The sequence below is a fragment of the Ptychodera flava genome, chromosome 3, assembly GCF_041260155.1.
Source record: "Ptychodera flava strain L36383 chromosome 3, AS_Pfla_20210202, whole genome shotgun sequence".
NCBI classification, from domain to species: Eukaryota; Metazoa; Hemichordata; class Enteropneusta; family Ptychoderidae; genus Ptychodera; species Ptychodera flava.
In genome coordinates, this window is record NC_091930.1 from 40,131,243 (window position 1) to 40,150,863 (window position 19,621).

Sequence of the window (19,621 nt, forward strand, 5' to 3'; positions counted from 1 at the left end):
ACGAGTTTTTTAATTCTCGTAATTACGAGTTTTTGATTCTCATAATTACGAGCTTTTTAATTCTCGTAATTACGAGTTTTTAATTCTCGTAATAACGAGTTTTTGATTCTCGTAATTACGAGTTTTTAAATCTCGTAATTACGAGATTTCAAATCTCGTAATTACGAGAATTAAAAACTCGTAATTACGAGTTTTTGATTCTCGTAATTACGAGTTGTTAAATCTCCTAATTACGAGAATAAAAACTCGTAATTACGAGTTTTTATTCTCGTAATTACGAGTTTTTAATTCTCGTAATTACGAGTTTTCATTCTCGTAATTACGAGTTTTTATTCTCGTAATTACGAGTTTTTGATTCTCGTAATTACGAGATTTTAAATCTCGTAATTACGAGTTTTTAAATCTCGTAATTACGAGATTTAAAAACTCGTAATTACGAGAATCAAAAACTCGTAATTACGAGTTTTTGATTCTCGTAATTACGAGATTTCAAATCTCGTAATTACGAGATTTTGACTCTGGTTGGCCCTATGCATGTTTGTCATTCTGCTATCGATGCCTTTTCTCCAATATTTCAGTGCTTTGATAAGTCGGGGAATAATGTGTTCCTGAAGGAATATCGGAGTTCATTGACGAGTGCAGTGTAGGCCTGCCGCACAAATGAGTGTATTTTAAACGTTATTCTCGTTCTAATGACACGTGACACCAGAAAGCGCGGTCTGCTCCAGGCGAGGCACGCACGCCGACAGTATTACACCTGACTAGCCGGGCGAAATGACGGAGATAGATGAAGAATTCTTCATGTTCTTGAGAGGAAGAGGTATCGGCGAACGAGTTATCAGAACTTTGCAGAAGGAAAAGGTAAGAACGAGCTCTGAATGGGTCCAAACGCGGTATAGCTGTAAAGTCGGACAACAGTTTTCACTGACGCCATGCCATGCAAGCAATATGATGACTGTTTGGATGCACGTGGTTTGATCATTCAGGTTTAATTACGGCAAATTTTGAAAAACACCACTTGAAGTGAACTAGCTTGATATTCATTATGGCAAGATACCAAAGATACAAGCTACGGTTTCTCTATTAAAATTTGTGTTTAAAAGCACCACTGTTACACCAAACATGCCAAGTAAATGGAGTACAGTGTCAAGGTCACGGTTCCCACAAAGCTGGGCTCGATGAAAGAGAGATCGAGTCAAAGAATTCAGCTCACTCTATGTACGGTACTGCAATTGCTATGTACGGTCTAGGCACAGCACAGTACAGTACAGTCGCTCGAATAATTTTTGATTTGCCTGGGTGTAGACTGCAATGCCGTTGAGCCTCAACCTCTGGCGAAATTCTGCCTGCAGACGTGATACCCATAGCCCTGCTATTGCCAAATTATAAGCAATCTCAGCACCACGCACGCAGTAGGCCGAATGCTTTTGGTTCAAGTCATTTCACTAAACATGGATTTACCGTCGTTTTCAAGATTTTATGATTTTGACCGGGAGATTAAAAATCCTATCAACTCAAGATAAAACGGGGTAATCTCAGAACATCGAGACGCAAGCGTGAGTACCCGGAGTCTATTAGCTTGGAATGTCTGCCTTGCTTACTGAATTGCAGTTTGGTGTTTTGCACAGAATCTCAAAATTAGTCACAAAATGTATGACAAAAAATTGACGAGGCTTTGCAAGGCTTATCAAAATTATTCATTTTTGTTGTCTTTTGTACAATGTAAGTAAATTGTAAGTGTATGCTTTTGTCTTATCCGTCATCCCCTGTAGACACTCACAAAACTACAATAACACGTGGTCGCAGCTCCATGCTCTTAATCAGAGCTCATGAAGGTGGTTGCAAAAGAGAAATATCTCTCAGTTATCAAACAATCACAGACACTGAAGCAACACCGTTTTATTGTGGAATAAAATAAAAGTACAGGAAGGTAAAAATTACACAAATATTGGCAGCATAACACTTTTATAAATGCAAGCATGCAAAAGGCATATCAGGAGGGCATTTCCACACAACAGTAGGCCTACTGTTATGTAGTTTTGCATGCCTTTCTTTATGCAGTATTTTATAGCATAAAGAAAAGCATGCAAAACTATTGTTTTGAAATGACTTCCTGATATGACTTTTGCATGCTTGCATTTATGAAAGTAATTTTTATGCCGCCAATATTTGTACACATTTTTCCTTCCTATACTCCCTGAATGTATTGTTATGCAAATACAGTGATTAAAGTGTAATCACTGCTGTAGGGCTTCATTAGATTTCCATTTTAAAATTACAAAAATAAGTACTGAAATAATATACTTTGTCATGTTGATGCAGGTAGCTTACAACATATGTAGCTTTTCCCAGATTTTACTATCATGTAAACTCATTGCTGTCATAAAATGTTGATGTTTTAAAATGATCTATTATTTTATCATTTCCAGATTGATAGCAGTGTAATCCATACAGTGATTAAAGTGTAATCACTGCTGTAGGGCTTCATTAGATTTCCATTTTAAAATTACAAAAATAAGTACTGAAATAATATACTTTGTCATGTTGATGCAGGTAGCTTACAACATATGTAGCTTTTCCCAGATTTTACTATCATGTAAACTCATTGCTGTCATAAAATGTTGATGTTTTAAAATGATCTATTATTTTATCATTTCCAGATTGATAGCAGTGTAATCCATTATATGTCAGATGACCAGTTGGCAAAGTATATTGAGACATATGGTGACAGAGTAGCAATATTTCAACATTATAAAAAGGGCACTTCTGGATCAAAGCGGAAACATACCCTCCTCAGTAAACTTCGGAAGAAATTGAAATTGAGATCTACAAATATGTCAGCTGCTACTGATGAATCATCAGGTGATAGTGATGTTGAATACACATCCAAGTCAGTTCGTCAGAGTTCAGCTGATAAACTAATAGGAAACAAGAATGCAAAGAAAGAAACAAGAATGATTGAAATTGGATGGATTGTGAAAGAGACCACCCGCAGTGTACAAGTTCGCACAAAGCAAGGTGGCGGCACAAGAAGAGTCAGCCTAAACAAGAGAGCAAAGAAGTCAGAAATACTTGAAATAGGACAGAGCTTGTTTTTCCCTCATGGTCAATCTAGAAAAGGCTCTCTCACCAGTTTTGACTTTGACGTGTGGGATTTCACTGAAAATGTTCATGATGACAAGATAACTATAGGTGAGATGTATGATGAGACCAAGCTACCCATGCTACGTTTCTACATTGCTACTACTCGTAAAAGAAGCAAAACATCAGTCACTGAGAGTGACATGACAGAGCTAAGTCAAGACAAATCTGCAGGTGTGTCTTCTTCACAGCCAACATCTGTTGAGCAAGCCACAGGTGAAAACATGGTTGTAGATGATGGTAATACCAATGGTGACAGGCTTCACCAAGAATCAACACAGAGGCCTGATGGTAATGTGACACAGTCAGTTGTTGGTGACCTGCCCGGTAGTGAGGCTGCTTCTATCAACCCAGAAATCAATGACAGTTTGGTGTTACAGGATCATGAAATACCAATTTCTGAAGATACTGAAGTAGTAGCAGTAAACAATTCAGATCATATTGAGAATGATGAAAGGGATGAAAGTGACACACAAAGACTTGACTTTGATGCAATGCTAGCTATGCAGTCTATGGTAGGCGATAGTGACAGTGATATTCTGTTTGATGCAATAACTGATAACATAGAAGTGGATGACACCATTCCATTGGCAGAACCTACACCACCAACTGTGAAAGCAAGGACAATACGAGTACATCGTGGAAATGTCCTGAAGGAACTGATTGATGCCTTCAAAGATCAATCCTTGAAACCAGGTATTGATATCATCACAATTGAAATGGTGCTGCCAAATGGCCAAACTGAAGCTGGGGAAGACAATGGTGGAGTCACACGAGATTGCCTGTCAGAATTTTGGAGCACATTCTATGAAGAGTGCACAGTTGGTGCGACATATAAAGTGCCCTTCCTGAGACATGACTATGGGAAAGATCAGTGGGTAGCTGTTGGAAAGATCATGGACTTTGGATGGAAACAAGAGAAGTACTTTCCTGTACACCTGGCACCGCCTTTTATGGAATACTGCTTGTATTGGGACATTAAAAGTGACTTAACTGAGGTGTATACTTCATACCTACCTGAATCAGAGACAGAGATTGTTAATCAAGCCTTAAATAATTTTGATTCTGTTGATGAAGATGAGCTACTAGATATCCTAGATAGTCATCAATGCAAAACCAAGCCAACAAGTGAAAACATAGCATCTATCATAGCTGAGATTGCTCACAAAGAAATTATCCAGGAGCCTATGTTTGTAATTGATTGTTGGCAGCAAGTGTTGACTCCTTTGAAATTAACACATGAGGAGTTTTTGGAAATGTACAACAACCTCAAACCCACAGCTAGAAAAGTATTAAAAATACTAAAATATCCTGACAACCTGTCACCGGCAGAAAATGAAATTATGAATCATCTTCACAGATTCATACGGGGACTTGATAAAAATACTCTTGGGAAATTTTTGAGATTCTGTACTGGTGCAAATTTAATGGTTAAGCAGGAGATATGGGTACGGTTTGTTGACTTGGCAGGTTTGGCACGGCGACCAGTCGCTCACACCTGTGGATGTGTGCTAGAGCTGCCAAGATCATATGAGAACTTCCCACAATTCCGTTCTGAATTCAAATCCGTCATAGATTCAGGTATTTGGGTAATGGATATTGTGTAAATGTTGATGATGCAAAGACAGATTTTCAATGAGACTTAAACAGATATTTATCTGTGATTGTTGTTTGTTATTAGTGTTATTATCCCATAACCAAATGTTTAAGTTATTTTATGCAAAACAGGTCATCATTTTTTGCTTGTATGGCCTAGTATCAAATGTTTTACATGTTTGAAATAATTTCCAAATGTAAGACAAGGATAAGATGGCAAGCACTCCATCTTTAGGTGTAAAGTAAAGCTAGTCACAATGATACAGTAGCTAGGACTGTGTTTACCATGTGTTCATATTTTTACATACAGCTGTAGCCAGATCAAAATACAAAATATAATTGCATGTTATGAGCTGCTGATCAAATATGTAAATCAGACGTTTGGGAAATATGTGAAAAAAACTATAGGCATTGCAGTATCAGATTTTGTAACTTTACTATTCTTGAGTTGAATTGCTTTGCAAGGATGATTTGCCCCTTTGTTCAACAATGTTATGTGTGTGTGTGTGTGTGTGTGTGTGTATGTATGTATGCATGCATGCATGCATGCATCTATGCATGTGTGTGTGTGTATGTATGTATGTATGCATCTATGCATGTGTGTATGTATGTATGTATGTAAATTTGCGTGTATATATTTGTGTATATGTATACACGTACACTTATGCAAATGTATACATGTATGTATGCTTGTGTGTGGGGGGTGGTGGTGTGTTTGTGTTTGTGCATAATTACATACATGTTTTAGACACTGGTGAAAACAATACTTTGGGTTCTTTTATTTTTCTTCAGTATGTCTTCTGAATGTGCATGCATACATAACCTATTGATAGCATGGAATACTGCACACTTCAAGTAAAAGAGTTCAACTATCAGAGAACTAAATTGCCATATAGTAAGACTAGAGATGCATGAGTTAGTCAGCTCTTTGTTTCTATTAATTTCTGCATTTCTGTAGTGTAGGTGTTTTAAACATCCATCTGTTTGGAAAATTCGATATTGTTGTTTCCAAAGTGTTATCTCAGTTAAGCACTTTTAAATTTAAAGTATATTGTATCATTATCTCTTTCAACTTACTCTGTCATTTGGAGTTCATATTTTACTGTTATTGCATTTGCAGTTTTTCTGTACTGCTGCTCAAGTTACTGTTACAAAATTACGTTCATGTTCTTAATAAATGCATTTTTCTGAGTTCTAAAAAATTTCAATTGTATTTGTTACAGACACATTCCTGGTATATCAACTTTCTTCATTTTCAGACAAAGGGAAAGTTGAAACTTCAAAAGTTGGTCACTTACTCTCAGCTCGCAGTATGTGTATTAATTATCACATGTATTATTCAGGGCAGATAGGGATTCTGATTGTTATGGTAAACATCTGGTGAGCAAACTTTAATTATGGTCAGCATCACAAGCTTTTGTTATGAACCTCCTGTAAAATGCAGTAAAAAAAATATCAAAATTCATTGGCAGCAAAGGAGTTCCATAATGGTTTTGGAAATAATTTTCATATCTGTGATGAAAATTTCAAAGAAAAATCCTGACAGCTAATTCACAGGTAGGCTATGATAAGGCTTGCTCAGAAGTTAGATATGTATAAATAAGTCTTTCATTCATTAATGATCTTTTTCAATTTGATGCATATTTGTCAACAAACAAAATCATACATCATAGCACTTTGACAAGAATGTTGAAGATGAGAGTCTACGGCTTAGTACAATCTACAGGAAATCTAGTGCTGTGAAAAGACTGTGATATGTTGACATACTCTGCAGTATATGTTTTTGGCTTTTTAATATTTTGATCATAAATCAAACATGAAATTCAGTCTACTGTAATGCAAATGATTTGTGGCCCTGAAAGCTGTTTAATGAAATGCAAATTTTACTGTACATGCAAAACAGAGAATAATTATTGTGTGTGGTAAGCCTCATAACCATTATTGACATTAACAACAGCACTAATGACAGTGAAGCAAAAATAATAAACATCTGTTCACAGGTGTGGTCACAAATAACACTTTCTTTATTTACTAGATAGAAACATATTCAATGATTAAAAACCACAATTGGCATGGCTCGTGGGTCCAAGTGATTTTTCACAGGTCTGCTCTGATAGAACTCCGCAATAGTGCATAGAGTGTAGCTGCCTCATAAGGATCTGATGGTTTGTCCCAGTCAGATTCTTCCATAATAGTACAGCACAGATCAAATATAGTCACATCACATGGATATTCTCCTTTGGGGACACATTCCCCTCACATCACTGGATTGCTTGCATATCCACCCTACGTAACTGATTGTCGGCACCATACAGCTCTGGGAGGGAATAGAGTAGAATTGGTCGACCACTTGGTGCATTTTGGTTGCGAGAGGAACGAATACGATGTGTGTTCCATATACTTGAAACCTCATCCAAATCAGCCTTTAAATGTAAAATGACAACTCATAAATAACAGACAAAGGACATTCTATGCATATGAATTTGCTAAAAAAATTCATGTCTCTATATTACGGTTGAAGGGAACAAAGTTCAATGTATAATCAATTTATTTGGAGTGTTTAGCCCACATATGGGTGTAGTCAACACAAGGGATGTCTCCTATTGCATGCTTGTATGTCCGTGTGTATATGAGAACTTGTGTCTCTGAATGTTGAATAAATTTGGTTCCACTCATAGAGCAAATTTTTTTCCAACCAATACAATTGAATATTTGTGTCAGGTGTGTTCATGCACACATCTAGGATTTAATCACTTTTAAGCTCCGCTGTCAGCGACGCGGAGCTTATCAAATAGGTTGATTTTCCTTCGGCGTCCGTTGTCGTGTGTCGTCCATCAACAATTGCCTTCTCCTCTGAAACCGCAAGTCCTATCGCTTTGAAATTTTATATGCTGTTCACTTTGGGTGACTTCACTTAAGTTTGTTCAAATCGTGGTGAAATTTGCATATTTGTATTTTTAAGGCAATTTTTGTCGTTTTTGGTAAAACATCTTTAAAAATCTTCTTCTGCAAAACTACCAGTCAGACAGCTTTGATATTTGGTACATAGGTCCCCAGGGATGATCTTTTTCAGATTTGTTCAGATTGTGCAGAAATATGCAAATTTGCATTTTTAAGGCAATTTTTGCCATTTGTGGTCAAAAAATGGATATTTCCAAAACTACTCATCTCATAGCTTTGAAATTTGGTATACCGGTCCAAATAGATGAACTAAGTGATATTTATTGAAATAATGACGAAATCTGCAATTTTGTCTTTTGAGGCACTTTTTTCTGGCCACTGAAAGGAGCTATCAAGGATTTCCACCTTCATCAACATGTGTCAAAACTAGTTGTTCTCTACATCAACACAGTTGAGCTATATCTTAAGGTCGCTTGTCTGAAGCACAGGGTGCCAGGGAAGGACAAACAAACAAGCAAACAAACAAACAAATAAATAAATGATAAACAAACAAAAAAACTTATAAATAAACATATAGATAAGCATACAAATACATTAATAAATAAAAAAAATACAGGCAAGCAGCAACAAATAAACAAACAAAAAACAAACAATATCATATAATGTTGAATAAATGACAAACACAAATACATAAACAAACAAATGTATACACCCCTGCATATATATCTATTTATGTGTGTGTGTGTATATATATATATATATATATATATATATATATATATATATATATATATATATATATATATATATATATATATATATATACACACACACACACACACACACACACACACACACACATGTTTGTGTGTGAGTGTAAGAGACAGTGGCATATTAATAAAAATATTGAAAAAAGAATGAAATGATTGACTGAACAGCTCAAGCAACAATCAGCATGCGACGGCAGTACCACTACTCCCTATACTTCCCATATATAGTATTTCATTCTTTTTCATTTTCATTCATTCTTTTTTCAATATTTTTTCAATATGCCACTGTCTCTTACACTCACACACAAACATGTGTGTGTATATATATATATATATATATATATATATTTATATATATATATATATATATATATATATATATATATAATATATATATATATATATATATATGCATAGGTGTATACATTTGTTTATGTATTTGTGTTTATTTATTCAACATTCTATGATATTGTTTGTTTGTATGTTTGTTTCTGCTTGTCTGTATTTTTGTTTTTATTTATTAATGTATTTATATACTTATTTATATGTTTATTTAGATGTTTGTTTTTGTTTGTTTATTATTTATTTATTTATTTGTTTGTTTGCTTGTTTGTTTGTCCTTCCCTGGCTCCCCTGTGGTCTGAGGTTGTAGTTTGCATTGTTTAGAAAAAATAATGACTTATTGATGATCTGGACTCAAGAAATTTTTAAAGAACGAATAGACAAAGTTTGATGTGACTCTTTAAATTGTGGCAATGACTTCATAATGAAAATGTGGGTAATATTTGGTAGGTGTGACTGATGGACCGACTGTTTGCTCATTTGCATATTTGGTGAGTTTCTTTGATAGTAGATGCAAAGACATAAAGAAATAATAAGATCCTGGAAAACATATCTTAATTTTCAAATTGTATAACTCTTACCTGTACAAAATTAAGAAAACAGAACTGGATAAGACTTTTATCGAGGAAACTTCCATCAAACAGTCCATCATCTCTGATATTTTCAAACAGATTTATCCAAAACTGCGCATTCTGCTTTCTCAGTATACCCCACCAGTGTTCTATTCTTTGGTTTCCAGTGCTACGTCCATAGATGAAACTCTTATGACCTGCCAGAGCGTCTGTATGGTATCCTCTCATAAAAATTTGCATTTGTTCAATGTATCGATTTTCTGTACCCATATCTGCTCGTATTCTGCGGGGACACCCTTTCCTTGTTTTCACGGCTTCAACAAAGTAGCTCGATATTATTGTTGGGTCTTTGTTAGTTGTGTATGCTTCTAGCCATACTAGTAAGCGAGAAAACCCATCAATGCACCCATTAATGCATATGCCATATGGCGTGAGTTTATCGTAACCATCAATATGCCACATGAAGTTTGGTCCTTTACTGTAGTACTGCCTTCGCCTCAACTTGCGACGTCTTCTAAGATCAACTCCAACAGGGTCTAGAAGCCCAAGCAAATGTCTCACGGTTTCCTGTGTGACAACAAATCCACTTTGTATGCATTTTAAATGTATCCATCTGTAACCGGGCAACTGATTTGATCCTTGGATCTGGAGCTGGATAAACTCAGCAACTTCAGAAATATCACTAAAATTTTTCCTCCTGAACAAGTGTAGATTTCTTAAACACCTCTTCAACGTTCTCATGCTGATGATAATTCTATGCCTGGCGACCAGACTGACCAAGATTTCATCATAATTTAGGCCAAGGTGGAAGTAAAATTTGATGAGGCTATTTCTGTCTGCCATGGCAATATTGAGAGTGCTAATTATGAGAAAATGACGTCTCAAAAACTTGTAATTACGAGTTTTTAAATCTCGTAATTACGAGAAATGAAAACTCGTAATTACGAGATTTAAAAACTTGTAATTACGAGAATCAAAAACTCGTAATTACGAGTTTTTAAATCTCGTAATTACGAGTTTTTAAAACTCGTAATTACGAGATTTTAAAACTTGTAATTACGAGAATCAAAAACTCGTAATTACGAGATTTCAAAACTCGTAATTACGAGAATCAAAAACTCGTAATTACGAGATTTTAAAACTCGTAATTACGAGATTTTAAAACTCGTAATTACGAGATTTCAAAACTCGTAATTACGAGAATCAAAAACTCGTAATTACGAGATTTTAAAACTCGTAATTACGAGAATCAAAAACTCGTAATTACGAGTTTTTAATTCTCGTAATTACGAGAAATAAAAACTCGTAATTACGATTTTTTAATTCTCGTAATTACGAGTTTTAAAAACTCGTAAAACTCGTAATTACGAGAATCAAAAATTCGTAATTACGAGTTTTCAATTCTCGTAATTACGAGTTTTAAAAACTCGTAATTACGAGATTTAAGTCTCGTAATTACGAGAATCAAAAACTCGTAATTACGAGTTTTCAATTCTCATAATTACGAGAATTAAAACTTGTAATTACGAGATTTAAAAACTTGTAATTACGAGAATCAAAACTCGTAATTACGAGTTTTCAATTCTCGTAATTATGGGAAATAGAAACTCGTAATTACGAGAAATAAAAACTCGTAATTACGAGAATCAAAACTCCTAATTACGAGATTTATAAACTCGTAATTACGAGAATAAAAAAATCGTAATGTCATTGTTTTGCTCTTGATTCCTTGTAATTCAAAAACTTGGGTAAGCTTATGGAAAATTACTAAATTTCAACTTTCGTTTATGAAAGTCAAATTGTGTTCAAAGTGATAATCTATCATTTTCAATATTTAAGAAGTCATGTGAAAATTTAATAGTACTCATGTCATTTCATCCAACACTGCCTTTTTGAGATTTCCTCATTAGTACTTAATGATATCTACGATATAAATAATAATCTTAAAAAATAATTATAATCATAATATTTTCGCTTGTATTGCCATTTTTATTCCTGTCTGAGGTTCTTGAAAGGGACTGTACTCGAGTGGATTATTCAATAAGATCATACACAATTCTATCGTCTTGCTCCATTTTATTGTGGTATTAAACATTGCAAGGACATTCATTTTAGAACATTATGCTCTTAACCAGCCGCGATACAAGCTTTTACGGTCTTTATCTTTGTAAGCAATATGGGGAAATTGGGAGGGTTGGAAATCTGTGTGAGCTACGATTTTCTTACAGAAGGAGGCTGTCCAAGAAGCACACAGAAATAATAAACACAGACAGTTCTAGTATTTCAAGAGATATAAGATGCTCATCTCATAACTTCTGAATAAAACCCTCATGAGAAAAACTGCCAATCTGTGCTGAATGTGAAATCTTACATCACAGTGCTATGTATTTGTAACATAAAGATTACCTCACAGGCTTGACAGCCTGTCGGAGAAGACTATAATAAATTAAAAGGTGTTTATATTTGCGTAATGGTATACTAAAAATGTATCATTCGAAGCAAAAAAATGTGTTTCCAACTACACAAACTCTGCCAACGAAGCTTGGCATGCATGAAGTTCGAATTGTTGATAACTGTTTGAATATCTGTACAAATGTAGCGGTGTGACAGTCAAAAGATCATTTATTCAATTATTCATATATAAGTGTACTGCAATTATTTAGTACACCTTAGCATGTGTTAACCATCAAAAGATAATGATTAATGTACATAAGAAAGTAGAAAACAATAAAGACCTACAACCATATATAGCTATAGCAATGTTTAAAGATTAAATCTGGTAATTGAAACAATCAAGACCTGTTGTTCCGATAAATCAAAACTCATTAAAATAAAAAACTCGTAATTACGAGATTTTAAAACTCGTAATTACGAGAATCAAAAACTCGTAATTACGAGATTTCAAAACTCGTAATTACGAGAATTAAAAACTCGTAATTACGAGATTTTAAAACTCGTAATTACGAGAATTAAAAACTCGTAATTACGAGATTTTAAAAACTCGTAATTACGAGAATCAAAAACTCGTAATTACGAGATTTCAAAACTCGTAATTACGAGAATTAAAAACTCGTAATTACGAGATTTTAAAACTCGTAATTACGAGAATCAAAAACTCGTAATTACGAGATTATTTTACTTTTTTTTCCTATAAAAATGGCACCAATACGCTTCCGTACTTCCCTGCACATTAAAAAAAAAATTAAAAAAAAAGATTCGTATTGGTGAAAAGGTGACAGGAGGCATGACCTTAAGATTACATTACTTTAACCCAAATAAGCAAACACTGAGAAATAACAGGGCACGCGCACGGCAGAAAAATAAAATAACGCAGTCCACAACTTGTATCTCCGAGCAATGAAGTAGTATATAAGGATAATAGGATGGAGAATTTATATGACTATATAATAATTTTCGGCGTATGTCTTTTACAATATTAGCTACAATTATCTCACTCGCCTGACCAATTGAAATATGAAAATGACCAACCGCAAAATCGTTACCTAGTTACTTATTAAGTAGACTTGTCTACTCTTACCCCATGAAATGCGTGTAAAGTCATATTCCTTCACACTATGAATTGACATACATGTGATTGTTCGTAATATTTGCTGTAGTTTGTATCGATACAAAACAAACTAAAGACACAAAACACCCATCTGTTTGCGATAATATAACAACATTATATCGGGACAAAGGAATACATTAGATTTGACACATTTCGGGTGACTTCACCTGACAAAGACCACGAACATTACGCGTGATCATTGAATTCTTACAAAAACACCTGGCATCTATTTTTAGACTAAAACAGCAAAACGTTTGCGGCCATATTGAATAGAAAGACAACATCATCGGTAGTGAAGAAAATTGAGGAGCTTATGAAAGTGAAACGGAAATATAACAGTTAAGCATCATGATGGTTTGTACAATCCTTGTTGGATGTCTTAATCAGATGAAGTGTGTTCCAGTCGATACGCCTAAAATGCATGTCTAAAAGTTGATAGATGATACTGAGGGGTGAAGATTAATTCACCCGCTTGAAGTCACCTCAATTGTATGTCACGAAAACTGGGACTTAAGCATATTACTAATTTGCAACCAGTAAGACCTTGACACATATGGTAAAGTAAAGAATGAAAATTGTAAATTAGTAGAACTTTCACAACTTTGTCAAGAATTGCCACCCTGACTTACCTTGCTGCCTTGCACGACGCCAGCTGGGGGTAAAATGTACAATCAAAGATAGCTATGGAAATTTACGGTGTCAGAGTTCAGTCTTTTGTGTCCACCATGTGAGAAATGTTCTGAATGTCAGGTGTATGAGTTATAGAAATGGATGGTGTTTGTCAAAGGTTATCTTTCAAAAAAACCGACTGATTTTCATCTCTTAACTGAGTAGAAAGACGATCCTTATGACCTGTAAAGAAGCTGTTTTGCCATATTCCATATGCTATATGCCGTAAATGATCAGTAGGGAGATGGAAAAAGTGGACAATCAACAGATATGGACTGTTTTACAGAGTGACACAGACCATTTTCCGGGTATATTGCTATAGGCACACAACTCAGTTCAAACTCGTGTTATTAAATGTTTGAGTGGTGCCCACACCGATACACATCGCCGCACGGATAATAAAGACAAATCATCAATAATAGTGACATAGAATTAGGTCACAGGTTGTTTGTTAAGGTTAAAGTCATGAAATCTTTAGGTCACGCCCCCTGTCAATTTTTCACCAATAGGAATCTGGAATTTTTTAGGTGTAGATGTTCCGTCGACCACTCATAATACTTCGACTTCTCACTGACGTTGGGTGAATCCAGAGTTTGATTATCCCATTTCAGGAATCCATTGCACCACCAACTTTGGGCTGGATTTTCCCGTTGGTTTTGCGCCACCAAGACAGAACAGGTGTGAAGTCACTGGCAGTCCTAACCGAGTGGATGGGGTAGTTGAATCGGGTCGTTGTTGTAGAGTCAGTGGCTGTCGAAGAAATACAAGTTCTGTTTAAGTAGGAAGGAACACCAACCCTTATTTAAGTATTCGGACTCTGAGTTCATTTTGTGTCTGAGGTAATGGCTGACCGCACATAACCGTGAACTCAATATTCCCCACAGCACACGATCATATCAAGGTGAAGTGTGCTAATTCCCTTGGTTAATTGCGACCATCGATACTGCTTATCAATTTCAAATTCGACCGACACTTTACGAGGTTGAAGTACAGCTGACCCAACTTAGGGACAACATGTATCCTGACCTCATGACGAATTAATAATTAGCCCCAGTCAACTGTGGTGCACAGCCGATTTGCCATTTACTGGTCGTGACCCGAGTACAGTACAGTGAGTCAAATACTCAACGGTTTTAGACCAATTGTCCCCACTCCCAAGAGATTTCAGTGTGTGAAGGTCAACAGCTGCTTGTCAACGTGTTTTATATCTACAGGTTCGCCCCAAATGTGTGTTCTCTCTCCTCTCCCATATATATTGCATACATATTACAGACTGTTGTGGAAGTCAAAAGTGAAAATAGATGAATTGTGAAGTTTGCCGATGATTCCTTATTGTCAGACTACTTACAACTCTCGAGGGCGGTCATGGTCCTATAGTGGATTACTCGTTTGAGTGGTGAAAGACCTAGTAATCTTTAATAAAATGGTAGTAGAACTAATGATATTTGTATTCAGTTTAGAAGGGTGAATTTTCTTAAGAGCCAACGATTATAGATGGGTCTGATATGGAGATTTTTATATTAAGTACATTTATCTTGGCTTGAGCTTTGTTGATAAAATATGTTGGGATGAAAACACTCATGTCATTTGCTGCAAATGCGAGAACACTATTCAAATCTCACTCAATATATACACAATATTGTCGCATGATTCGATAGACAGTGTGACGTGATAACGCTGCCCCTTTTCTTCAATGGTGCAGTTCGGCAGACGTCCCATAGCGATTCGACTAAAACACGGTAAAAATGATTCATTCCAAGTAGAAACTAAGCCGCGTGTTCCTGTGAGCCTATTTTGGACTAACTGTATTAATGTATATCTGAAAAACATGACTAAGTTCTAAGACTGATATTGTTCAAACATAGTAAAGCATTTCTTCCCCGAAAATGTTTATTCGAGACCTGAATTGAATGTCGACTTGTATGTGTTTTCTCGCTGGTAGTTTGCCTCACGTAATACTGGGGTCAAAAAGTCAGAAGAATGCCTACTGTAAAAACAAGCACTTAATGGGCACAAAACTTAATACGTTACTAGGCTATATTTCTCTTTTGCTTTGCCCAATTGACTTGTGTAAATAAAGCCAAAAAGTAGTTTTGAAAATGATATGAGCGCGCGATCTCGTGAACGGTCAATGCTTTACATAAATATTCCTACTGTATGCTAAGTGAGTCTTGTCAATGAAGAATACCTTTGACCATCTCCAGTAGAGGAGTCAGATAAAATTACTAATATCACAGTAATGTCCACGATTTGTGCCACTGAGAAAACCGCAGTCACTGCATCTGATACGTGTAGTTCAGTTTTGTATGGTTGTTTTAAAAACTTAATTTCGATCTGTGCAAGTTAGTCTAGAGTACTTTTAGCTCCATGTGTTGTATCTTTATGGCAGTACTTGATACTATCATCATCATAACTTAAAGGTATACAGTCACCTGTAATCTAAATATGCTCATATATGGTCAAAAGGGCGTTCCTTGGTATTCAAAATGTTCATGTGAGGGCGCTGTTTTTAAACAGCGGCCACCCGCTTAAAATCTGTGATTGGTTAGATTTTCTCTCTCCATGGAATCTGTGGCAAAATTGGAACCGGTGATAATATACCTTTAAGCGCCCATGGCAAAAGACAAGAAAAATATTCTATGCTCTGTCTTTTCATGCTTATGATAAAAAATCTATTTTGTATGTCTACCTCTACCTTGGTGTTTCTTGTTTAATGATCGTAATGTATAATTGTGGCTCTCGGTTACATTAAACTGCGATGGAATTAAGAGCGACTAATTGTAGTTTTCCACATAGAAAGATACTCGTCGGAGAAGATATAAACATTTCTTTAGATCAGCTAATAGATAAAGAAAGTAAAATACCAGATCCAAGAAATTCATTTATGGGTGATCTTTTACATTTATTTAAAGTCATGATCTTATAGATACAGAAACCCGCACACATAAAGATTTACTTGGATAAGAGGCAGTTTCGCCCCAAGACCGGTATATTTTTTCAATATCGTTAAAACTTTAAGAAACAACTTAAATTAGATGATATTAAAATATGATGATGACGCCATTGTTATCACTATTGAAATATGTACACAAAACCTGAAGATTCTGCTATTTTGATCTTTAATGGGATCTCTTTATTAACGGTATTGCAAGGGACTTCTACAGGATTTCTTTAAAAATCTGTTTTTGCCTGCTACTTCGGAGTCAAAATTCTTAAATTTAAGTGGCAATGACAGCCTGAGCTAAATTGGAAACAAACTTAGGAACTTCCTTAAATAACAACACAGGAGAAAACTTCGAGTCTTCCAATTTAAAATTTTTCACCAAATCGTGGCCAACAAATCTATGTTTGTAATAAAATCATACCAGATAGCAATCGCAAATAGTGTGGTCAACGAGAGACATTTAAACACATTTTCTGGTATTGTGAAAATGCGCAGCATTTTTGAAAGGCTTTGGAGCTTTCTGTGATACAGATAAGTAGTAAGGAGCTTAAAATATGTGAGTCGGGGAAAAATACTACAAGTGTGTGAGGGCGCTTTCCCAAAATGCATCACATTGGCAAGTAAATGGGCGTAAGCCAGAAGTTGAACCAAGTCATCGCTTTTTCCATCCTTCACGTCAGAAGGGGACAATGTTGTACTCCTCTGCACACTGCAGATAAAATATTTTGGTATGACAAGAAACTTGTAAGAGATTCTGGTTGGTGGAATGCAGCGATGTAGAGAGATGTAGAAAAAACATTTTCAATGTTATCGAAGTGAAATTATGTTTACTTCAATGGGTTAGGCGGTGGAGACTAATTTTAAATTAACCGGTAACCAGTAAAGCCGTGTATACATATAATTAGGGGAAATGGAGTGAAGCCGTTTATACATTTAATTAGGGGCTATTGATTATCAGGAGATGTTCTGCATATTGCCTATCACTTTTACTTATACCGTAACGAAAGTGAGCAGTCGAAAAATCACAACTTCAAATCTGCTGATGTTAAGCATGATCAAAGCGACGAAGCATTTGGAGTTGACACCCATTCTCTTGCCGATGTACTGTCTGAGAAAGCGCCCTCACACGCTTGCTGTATATTTTTTTTCGGGGCAAGGATCACATTTTTAATTAACACATCCTTCCCTAATTTCATTTCTGTCTTTCGACCCAGTTTACCAGGAAAACAGTCTGACTGTTGTGGCAGCGAAACGCAGTAGGAAATTACACCAGAAAAGCAACAAGAAACACGATTGGAACTAATTTGGAAAATTGGATCTTTTAATAGTTCAAATTTATAAACGTGTGAGGTGCCCTATAGCTGAAAGTTGTAATTACAAATTAAACATATATATTGATAAAGGTAGATTAAACCAACATTACTATATTATTCAATTTTTCCAACAGTGTTATGATTTAAAGTCGCTGACATTTTTATGTCGTCTCAGGTATTCAGTGTTGTCCTTATATTAAAAGTAGCCGGGTAATTTAAGAAAGTAGACGGGTGTACTGCGAGGAAGCGAAGCGACCGAGCGGCGAGTGAGCGTAGCGAACGAGGGGAAGAGCGCGAGAGGGGGTGTCCCCCTCTCGCAAGGCGAAAAATGAAATTTTGGAGTGGAAATGGTGTTCTCTGGTGACATCTGAGGTGACATTTAGCTGAGACTGAAACAGTACTTTTGTTGTGTGTCTAGACGTGGCTCACATACAACAAAACAAACAAACAAACAACATGATTTTGTTTTGTTGTATTATTTATGACACACTTATGGTTTTATTGGCAGTGAAGATGTAACATTTAATCTTAAATCACCCGCTGTCTGCTTATTTCATTGCTCATTTCCCATTCTTTATTACCACATAGTAGTTTCCCAAAAACCATCAAACTCATTCTATTCTAATCAAAACACATTCGCTTTTCTTAAGAACTACATCGGTAAGATAATTCACTGTAACAGTGTTCGCATTTACGAAAAAAATGCGTATATAGAAAACTCATAACAATGAAAAAATGCGTAGAGAGTCGATCGCATTGGATTGAGTCTCTACGCATTTTTTCATTGTTATGAGTTTTCTATACGCAAACGCGAAAGCACTCTCCGCGACTGAGCTTTGGCAACAACAAGACGAGATGAGTGCCCGCTTTAACATTAAATTTTTTGCAACATTTCTGTCAATCACTCATTTTATGTGGAAAGTTTCAGATTCTCTGAGTGTAGTCTGAAAAATCGGCAGCGTCGAGTCAGAGGCACGTTACCATGTCAGTCTAATTTTCAGGCTAGCGATAGTTTCTGAAACTTATGACACAAAGTGAGTGATTGACAGAAATGTTGCAACAAATTAAATGCAAACCGCGCACGATCATCGCGTCTCGCTGTCCCCAAATTTGATCAAAGCAGATATGCAGCAAGGCGTCGGAAGGAAACAACTCTATTTTCTTTCAAATTTGCTCCACGAGTCCGTGAAAAAAAATGATTCAGAGGGTCCATCGAAAGACACTATCGGGCAACCCAACATGGAGAAGCGCAGTGAAATTGAACCCATGCCGGAATCCACGACGTATTGTCCTGTTGTCTTAAGCAACAGGGGATCAGCGCCAAGGTGAAGCCGTGAGCCGTGACGCGTCGATGATGCGCCGGTCGGCAACACACATGCCTGTCACCGTGGATTCTATTACGTAAAAATAATCAATGAAAAAAAATACCCATTCAAATAAACAGTTGCTTCTAAAAAATCAGTTCTAGCTCATTTTTTTTAAATCTAGAAAATGCGTCGGTATTGCTCTGAGAATAACTTGATTTGTTGAGAAGATCATATACTCGTAGTGACCGTGACGTTGGCAGCCAGCGCAGCGGCGGAAAACTAGCTGCAGTCTCATGAACTTCGAATCGTCGATCAAACACATCTTTTCGGCGCTTTTTTCTCACAACTTCAGTGAAATTGAAGTTTTTCATACGTAAACTAAATATCTTTTGGAATCAAGTATACCTTTCGAACGGGCTTTCTTCGGGTAAAATATTCCATTGGCAAGGTGCCAGTAACCGACGCCACATTTCTTGTTGACGCCATCGTTAAAAATCA

At 35.9% G+C, this 19,621-nt stretch overlaps 2 protein-coding genes and 1 long non-coding RNA gene across 3 annotated transcripts in view; 1 reads left to right on the forward strand and 2 right to left on the reverse strand.

The window, feature by feature from the left end:
* LOC139130006 (uncharacterized) overlaps positions 1 to 13,536 on the reverse strand; it is a 32,654-nt gene extending 19,118 nt beyond the window's left edge. The window contains exon 1 of the mRNA XM_070695722.1: positions 13,520 to 13,536. The gene's annotated coding sequence lies outside the window, so the exon portion shown is untranslated. The remainder of the gene's footprint in view (positions 1 to 13,519) is intronic.
* LOC139130003 (uncharacterized) lies at positions 684 to 6,183 on the forward strand. Its single transcript, XM_070695720.1, has 2 exons — positions 684 to 861; positions 2,661 to 6,183. The coding sequence occupies exons 1-2, from the start codon at positions 775 to 777 to the stop codon at positions 4,746 to 4,748; spliced, it is 2,175 nt and encodes a 724-aa protein (XP_070551821.1). The 5' UTR covers positions 684 to 774; the 3' UTR covers positions 4,749 to 6,183.
* Positions 6,744 to 10,220, reverse strand: LOC139130004 (uncharacterized). Its single transcript, XR_011551739.1, has 2 exons — positions 9,332 to 10,220; positions 6,744 to 7,160 (listed from the first exon to the last, which is right to left on the reverse strand). It is a non-coding gene; the product is annotated as an uncharacterized lncRNA (long non-coding RNA).
* Positions 13,537 to 19,621: the final 6,085 nt, after the last annotated feature.